This window comes from Grampus griseus, assembly GCF_964374135.1.
Source record: "Grampus griseus genome assembly, chromosome: 1".
Taxonomy (NCBI): Eukaryota; Metazoa; Chordata; class Mammalia; order Artiodactyla; family Delphinidae; genus Grampus; species Grampus griseus.
In genome coordinates, this window is record NC_139017.1 from 176546463 (window position 1) to 176555169 (window position 8707).

The following is an 8707-nucleotide window of genomic DNA, read 5'->3' on the forward strand; positions in this document are numbered from 1 at the left end:
TGTGGGCTTGCTCGCCCGGCAGGGAAGACAGCTCTTCCTCTTCTTCCCCAGGTCCTATCCCCGCACTGCTCATCACCGAGATCTTCCTGCAGTCCTCCCGGCCGGCCGCCTACATGGTGGGGGGCAGTGTCCACTGGCTCTCCAACTTCACTGTGGGCTTGATCTTCCCATTCATTCAAGTAAGTGCCACCCAGGGGCCCCAGAGGCCCAAAATACCCAAGCAGTAAATCGAGAACCTTTTCAAGAACGCGAACCCTCTCCCCTCCCACAGGTGGGCCTCGGAGCTTACAGCTTTATCATTTTTGCCATGATATGTGTTCTCACCACCATCTACACCTTCCTGGTTGTCCCCGAGACCAAGTCCAAGACCTTCATAGAAATCAATGAGATCTTCACCAAGATGAACAAAATGTCAGAGGTGCACCCAGAAAAGGAGGAGCTAAAGGACTTTCCGCCCTCTACTGCGGGGCAGTAACTCGAGAGGAGGAGCCTGTGAATCAGGTCTGCGTGGAGCTTCCCTCCTGGGCTATGAATCCAGAACTAGGACAAGTCCGGTGTGGAAGGCAGGCCCTGATGAGACTGTCGTAAGGGCTTCTGTGCAGTTCTTAAAGCCAGGCTGTCTCTTTCCAGGTTGACCCATCACCAACCCCAAGGCATGCCGGGCAGCTGTCCCTCAGCCATGCTGGGTCAGCCATTGTGTGGCTCCTGGCAACACCGGCTCTTATAATGAAAGCCATTACCATGGTGTTGAGATGGAAGGACTCAAACGTGGCCAAAGAAACTAGTTCTTCTCCAATCCCGTAGTCTTCCGGGAGCCACGGGCCCGTGTTCAGGGTGGAATCCATCCTCTTGTCAGATCCATCTCCAGAAACACTAGTTTTGAAAAGTATGATGTCGTGAGTCATGAAGTCTAGGAATCTGGGAAGCAGGTCCCTATGGAGACTTTAACCAAGTCAGAGATTATTGTTCCCAAATTATATTATTAGAGGACAATAGAATTGCCTTTGTATACTCAATAAAACAAATATGATCACTTTTCACCAAGACGTGCTGCTTTTCTGTGAGCCGGTGGAAGGCGAGGGGCATTCCCTGCTCCTTCAAACAGCTTGCCTGCACTGGAGTGTCAGCCCCTTAGCGCAGGGGTTTGGCCAGTTCTGTTTATCCCGGAATCCCCACTGCCTAGAAGAGCCTGGCATGGAGGAGGCCGCTCAGACGATATTTGCTGAAAGAAGGGGAGGAGTGAGCGATGAGGTGGTCGCAAAGTTGAGATTTTTAAGATTTAAGGTTGGGGAAGCCTCTGCATGTGTTCAGGTGCATAGCGAACACCGAGGGGCCCTGAAGGTGGACAGGAAAGGGTGTCGGGAGAAAGAGGCAGTGCCCCCTACACACACACAGCAGAGCTAGAGGCTTTCGTAGGGGGGCGGGGTGTGTGTGAAGAGGGTGTGTACAAAAAGGTGGAGAAAACTGAGGCGTAGGAAGGGAAGTGGAGGGACCGCCTGCTGAAAGGCTTCTGACAGGATGTGAAATCTTCTCCCGGGAGTTAGGGAGGCAGAGGCCAGGGGCCGGTGGGACAGAGGTGGGGTTGGGAGCAGCGTTCTTGGGGGTGGAATGGGGACTCCCCAGGTGGTGAATTCCATGACTTACAAATATAGTGAAGGCCTAGACGATCCTGTGGTTGAACCATCCTTACCTTCTGCCACAGGGACCTACAGTGTGAGGGGGCACAGAAAACAACCATAGATGGCAGCTCGCAGTGCTGAGAAACAGTAAGGCCAGAATGTCAGAATTAAGGGACTGTGGCATTATTAATTCCGCTCATGTTACCTGCAGCACCTCTAACCCAGGGGAGGCTCTGGAGCTCACGATTCTGCAGGTCTATTCTCTGGGGTCAACCACGGTTCTGCCACTTAGTAATTGAGCGACTTGGGCAACTTATTTGGTTTTTCTGTACCTCAGTTTCCTTTTTGGTTGAGCTAATAGTAAAGGCCTCACATGGTTGGTTATGAGAATTAAATTCTATGCTTGTAGCTTTTAGATCAGTGCCTGGCGTGTATTAAGCACTTAGTTATTTTTAAGCGCTTGGGATGTTGATCTTGTAGACACACAGGCAAAATACAGTGAGAGACCCCACTCTGCATGAACTGGGATTAAACAAGTAAGCGGATGGCAGATGCTGGGAACCATCTCACTCTTGCAGTGGGAAATTACAGATAAGCCAAGAGAGAGAGTCTAGAATGATCCATGTGGTAATAGACTAGAGTTGGAGATATTGTTCAGCTGAATAGAGACACAGGTGGCTACACACAGAAATATTTATAGATATGTGGACTTACATGCGTTGGTAAAATACAACAGGAGGAGAAAAAGATGGGCCTGGTGCTGTGGTTGCACAGAAGGAAGATGGGGAATTAGGAAAGACAAGAAGGATTTCTCCACGAGAAAATGCAGTAGGAAAGAGAAGAATGGTCATTCCAGGCGAGGAACAGCACAGAGAGATGAGAGGGTTTGAGGGGAACGCCAGGTAGCTTTGTGAAGCCAGAAAGCCCGAACTAGATTCTGTAGGTCTCTGTGAGCCACACTGAGCCTGAACCTTGTCCTCAAGATAAAGGTGGCGGGACTTCCCTGGTGGTGCAGTGGTTAAGAATCCGCCTGCCAATGCAGGTGACACAGGTTCGATCCCAGGTCCGGGAAGATCCCACATGGTGGAGCAACTAAGCCCGTGCGCCACAACTACTGAGCCCACGTGCCACAACTACTGAAGCCCGCCTGCCTAGAGCCCGTGCTCCGCAACAAGAGAAGCCACCGCAATGAGAAGCCCACGCACCATAACGAGGAGTAGCCCCTGCTCACTCACCGCAACTAGAGAAAGCCCGTGTGCAGCAACAAAGACCCAACGCAGCCAAAAAAAAAGATAAACCTGGTGGTACGTGACCGTTGAGTTTCAGAGAGTGTGGCTGCAGTAACAAGACCAGGCAGGACTTGGGGAGGGAGACCGATTGGTGAGAAATAATAAGGGCCCTGCCAAGCCAGCAGTGGTGAGGCTGAGAAGTGAGGGAGAATTCAGAGAGACTGGGTGGGAGTTAGGGGCCCTCGGCCACTGCAGGTGAGGCATCTGGCATACGTGTCAGGTTTCTAACAGGGGCCAATGGCGAATGGTTTGGGGAGCTGAGCGGCAGGTTTTGGGAGAAGACTAACAGTTTTGGACCTGTTGAGATGGGGGAGCTCACGGAACACACAGCAGACATCTAGAAGGAAGTTGACCGTATGGCTCTGAAGCCGGAAGAGCAAGCATGTAGATTTGGGGGAAACACACATACTTATCAAGCATCTACTGTGTTCCAGGCACTGGGGCTGCAACAGTGAAGAAAACCATGTCACTGAGTGAGAGTGCGATCAAGAAAGATCGGGTAGCGTGAGGGTGACAGGTGGAGAACGGCTGTTCTCCAGGGAGGGGGAGGAAGGCCTCCCTGAGGGAGGGAGGGGGCAGCCACAAGAGAATCTGCGCAGGCACCGGCCTGGTGCAAACGTCCTGAAGTGAGAGAGGGCTGGCCGCAGCTCGGGAGTGACGAGAGGTCGGTGGAACGGCTGCAGCAGAAAGGGAAAGGAAGGAGGTAGCTGGCAGAGACTCAGCAGGCCACCGGGAGGATTGGGGATTTTATTCTGAATGGGAGGGGAAGTCACTGGCTGACTTGAGTCAGACAATTCTGATCCGATTTGCAATTTAAAGAGCCACTCCATTAGAAAATGTGGGGAGATGGGAGGTCCGTGGATGCCGTTCAAGGTCAGTCAAGGTCAGGGCAGTTAGCCCTGAGGGATGGCGGTGAGGGGCTACAGACCCTGTTTGTTCGCTGCTGTGTATCCACGGTGCCGAGAGCACGCAGCAGGGTGTTGTTTTGAATCGATGAGTCTTGGCCGGGAGGATTTTAAGAGCGAGAGCAGAGCAGCGAGAGGCTGAGATGATGTAGGGAGAGCATAATTGGAGGAGTTGCCAGCCGCAAGGCAACACGTTCATAACCCCATGAGGCAGGTAGCTTTCACCAGTGGTTTCCACACTTCTGGATTTCACAGACCAAAACTGGGTGAACTAGCGCTGGGCTGCCTACTTTTTATTTTGTAAGTAAAAACCTAAAATAGGGAATTCCCTGGTGGTCCAGGGGTTAGGACTCCGTGCTTTCACTACTGAGGGCGTGGGTTCAATCCCTGGTCAGGGAACTAAGATCCCACACTGTGTGGTGTGGCCAAAAAAAAAAAAAAACCTAAAATAATAATGATAACTCTCAACTACTATCATAATGAGAAGTAGGTGATTTAAAAGAAAGGACATTTTACTATATAGGGAGGATGTGACCACAGAGTAAATTTCAGTCCTCTAAATCGAATAGATTTTTCTTCATGGAAACCTCACTACATTGCCCTCTGTCCTGATGTCACTTAACCAGCAGCAGACAGACTTCAGGAATGGGAGGGCTGCAGCGCTGGCGATGTTTGTTATGGAAGAGCTTGGAGGGCAGAGTCTGAAGTCCCACTTTGGAATGAAAGTGACAGTCTTGCCATCTTCAATCAGCTTCCTCGAGGGCTGGTTCCTCAGTTCCCAGAGGAAGAATGAGGCGGCAGGTGGCTGCCGTTCTGACCCTCACTTGCATGGGTTTCATCGTAAAATGCGTGGTGATTTGGTTCTCTTACCCGTGGATGGTTTCTCTTCCTCCCCTCCCCTGTTATTCCTTAACCAGCTGATCAAGTGCTGCTGAGGGCTCTCCAGTCACCCAACATCCAGCTCAGCACTGGGACACGGCAGAGTTGCCTATGTGGCATCCGCTGTCTTCAAGGAATTTACAGTCTAGGCAGGAAGATGCAAACCACATGCAAATGGGAATTATGGGGCAATGAGAATCGACAGAAGACTGTTGTGTCTAGTTTTGAGTTTGCTCTGAGCCTTGTCTTAACCATCTGAGCAGCTCCGATAGCTGATTGGGAGCTTGACACTTGTTGGCACTTAGTAAACGTTGACTGAATGGACGTGACCTGGAGTGGTCTTCAAGGAAAATGTGGTGAGCTGAGCCTCTAAGAATGGGTGAGATTTGTATAGCAAGGGAGGATAAGGTGTTTGGAGGGTAGTGGGGGAGGGAGCATCATGAATCAAGGACATTCACTCATTCAACAAATATTTGTTGAGCACCTACTATGTGCCAGCCAGTGGATGTAATGGATCCAATGGCCAAAAATACAAGTAAGCAAATACTGGAGGTCATTTCAGATAGTGCTCAGGGCAAAGCGGTGGAGAGCGCCGGGTGAGGGGTGTGGATTACTTTCAAAAGGGTGGTGCTAGTGAGGACCTCCCCAAGGAGGTGACATTTGACCTGAGACCTGGGGGAGGAATGTTTCAAGCGGAAGGAACAGCAGGAAGGAGCTTGGTTTTGCCATCAGCTTGACTTTGTTGCTGCGGTTAACTCAGAGAAAGGAGGGGAGGCATACAGTGTTGAATCAATGTTATTAGACTGTAAGCATTGTGACTAGGTATTGTGATTTCTGCCAAAAGGATACAGAATTCGGCTGATAAAGTGGAAAGATGGAGTGGGCTAGCATTCGAGAGTCCTTAGGAACAAACTGAGAGATAACTGTGGTCTGCTAACCCTGAGATGGGAGACTGCAGTGGATTATTCAAGTGGGACTAGCGTAATCACAGGGGGCAGGAAGAACCAGAAAGACAGCAGCATGAGAAAGACTCAGTCTGATATTGTTGGCCTTGAAGATGGAGGAAGGCTTCTAGCAGCTGGAAAAGGCAGAGAAATGGCCTTTCCTTACAGCCTCCAGAAAGGCGACACCTTGATTTAAGCCCACTGAGACCCCTGTCAGACTTATGACCTCCAGAACTGTCAGGTAATACATTTGTGTGGTTTTAACCCACTAAATGTGTGGTAATTTGTTACAGTCGCCACAGGAAACTCATACAGATCTTGGTGCTGAGAAGCAGGGGAAGCTGTAACAAATACCTAAAAATATGGACGTGGCTTTGGCGTGGGGCAATGGAAAGAGGCTGGAAGAACTTTCAGGGACGTGATAGAAAAAGCCTAGATGGGCTTGGACAGACGTGGTAGAAATAGAAATGTTAAGATTTCACTGCTCACTGGGGACCAGGCTGTGCAGCCAAGGTGAAAAGGCAGGGAGGTGCCCCCCAGGGGAGAGATGAGTGCATGATTCAAGGTTGCTGAGGACAGAGCACTCACACACCATGCTCAAGGGGTACAGCGTCTACTTACTGCAAAAGAGGAGAGGGAGCACGTGCCAAATCCAGCTCCCGGCCAAGCATCCGCCACCCCCCAGCCAGTGGATGCGCAGACCTGGAGGCTGCACACGCCCCACTTTGTGCTGCGTGGGAGGACCCCACCTTCTCCCCGCCCCACCCCGTGAGGGCTGAAATACAGAAGCTGGGGGCCTGCCTTTGGCCACTGCTGAACGTGCTTTAAGCAGAACCCTGGAGTGCACACTGAGCCTGAAACGGAAAGATAGTCCCTCCCAGAGTGAAAAGCCCAGCACAGGCCGTGAGGGCTCTTCATGTCTTGGTAGGGAAGTGTCCCGGGCCCAGGCCTTTCCCAAGAGTTAACACTCTGCTAGCAAGGCCTCAGAAGGGATGAGGGGCACAGCAGACAAAACATGTAGCCCTTGGGAGAATACCTAAATTGTCATGAGCAGACCGTTAGGAGAAATAAGGCCCGCATGTTCTCTTATCCCGGTGGCCGTCATGTGCTGTCCATGTGCCGTCACGCTGCTGTCCACGTGCCAACACGTTTTTACCCAGGCACACAAGTGTACTTTGTTTTAGTCACCTAACATGACGCTCATAACATATCTCCACGTCCCTAAGTAATTTTCATAATTATCCCTTGAAATGGCAGCCTGGCATTCCAGTTGATTTGTCATAATTTATCCAGTTATTCCCTACGTTTTTGTTTTGCTAATATAGATCATTCCTTTTTTTTTTTTTTTACTTTATTTTAACTTTTTATTCTATATTGGAGTATAGCTGATTAACAATGTTGTGATAGTTTCAGGTGCATAGCAGAGGGACTCAGCCATACATGGACATGTATCCATTTCCCCCCAAACTCCCCTCCCATCCAGTCTGCCACGTATCATTGAGCAGAGTTCCCTGTGCTATACAGTAGGTCCTTGTTGGTTATCCATTTTATTTTATTTTTATTTATTATTAGAGTATAATTGCTTTACAATGCTGTGTTTGTTTCTGCCATACAGCGAAGTGAATCAGCCATATGCATACACACATCCCCTCCCTCTTGGACCTCCCTCCCCCCACCTTGTCCCATCCAACTAGGCCATCACAGAGCACCGAGCTAAGCTCCCTGTGCTCTATACTGCAGGTTCCCACTAGCTAACTGTTCTCCACATGGTAGTGGATTTATGTCAAACCTAATCTCCCAATTCATCCCACCCTGCCCTTCCCCCATGTCCACACGTCCGTTCTCTACGTCTGCCTTTCTATTCCTGCCCTGCAAATAACTTCATCTGTACCATTTTTCTAGATTCCACATATATGTGTTAATATACAAAATTTGTTATTCTCTTTCTGACTTACTTCACTGTATATGAAAGACTCTAGGTCCATCCACATCTCTACAAATGACCAATTTCATTTTTTATGGCTGAGTAATATTCCATTATATACACATACCACATCTTCTTTATCCATTCATCTGTCCCTGACTTCAGACTATACTACAAAGCTACAGTAATCAAGGCAGTATGGTACTGGCACAAAAATAGAAATATAGATCAGCGGTTATCCATTTTAAATATAATAGTGTGTACATGTCAATCCCAAACTCCCTAACTATCCCTTTCCCCCACCCTTCCCCCCTGGTAGCCATAAGTTCATTCTCTAAGTCTCTGAGTCTGTTTCTGTTTTGTAAATAAGTTCATCTGTATCATTTCTTTTTGGATTCCACATATAAGTGATATCATATGATATTTCTCTTTCTAATAGTGATAATTCTGAAATAAGCACTTTTTTTATTCAATATTTTATTGACTTATTTAATACTAATAAGTGTAAGTAGAAATAACTAAGTTGTAGCTCTTTAAAAGCATTTAGTTTGCTCTTTCCCCCAAATGGACAATTAGTCCAAATTCGTAAGAGGAAGCACAGATGGAGAGATAACACAGGAGATGCATAAATGATCCTGGCAATCAGGCCCGACTTGGTTTCCAAGACACCTCATTTCTAGGGACCCAGGGCAGGTGGTGTTTTTCTTCTCCTTGGTGCAACCAGAGAGTTTCTGGTTTGAGACTTGATGGAGACAAAGACAAAATTCACGCTGAGTGTGAATCTTTATCTTATCAACACGTCCAAGGAAAATATTCTCCTGGGGAAAGTCAGCAGGGTCCAGAGACCAAAAGGGTAATAAAGTCTCACAGGCCCCAGGCTGTCAACACAGAGCAGGACCCAGGTGTCACTTGGGAGGCAGAGCACACCTCTTTCTCAGCTGAACAAGGACGGAGAAAAAAAGGGGCAGGGACTCCTCCACCCACCCCACCCCAGGGAAGGGGTAAGTGCCAAGTCTAGGAAACTGTCACTGCCACTGTTCCTTTGCCACCAGGTGAGGGGACTGTGGAGGGAGAGGAAGACCCCTGAAATGCTTCTAGCAAGGAGAGGACAACACTGCCCCTGCCTTTCCTGGGGAGCCACCAGCCC

The 8707-nt window shown here is 49.1% G+C and overlaps 1 protein-coding gene across 3 annotated transcripts in view; it reads left to right on the forward strand.

The window, feature by feature from the left end:
- Nucleotides 1-481, forward strand: part of LOC309836817 (solute carrier family 2, facilitated glucose transporter member 5) — a gene marked incomplete at its 5' end in the record, with an annotated part of 58292 nt that extends 57811 nt beyond the window's left edge. For all 3 annotated transcript variants that reach the window (XM_082676996.1, XM_082676994.1, XM_082676995.1), the window contains 2 exons: nt 52-179; nt 272-481. In XM_082676996.1, the coding sequence (XP_082533122.1) occupies nt 52-179; nt 272-475 (332 nt within the window). In that variant the 3' untranslated portion in view covers nt 476-481. The remainder of the gene's footprint in view (nt 1-51; nt 180-271) is intronic.
- Nucleotides 482-8707: the final 8226 nt, after the last annotated feature.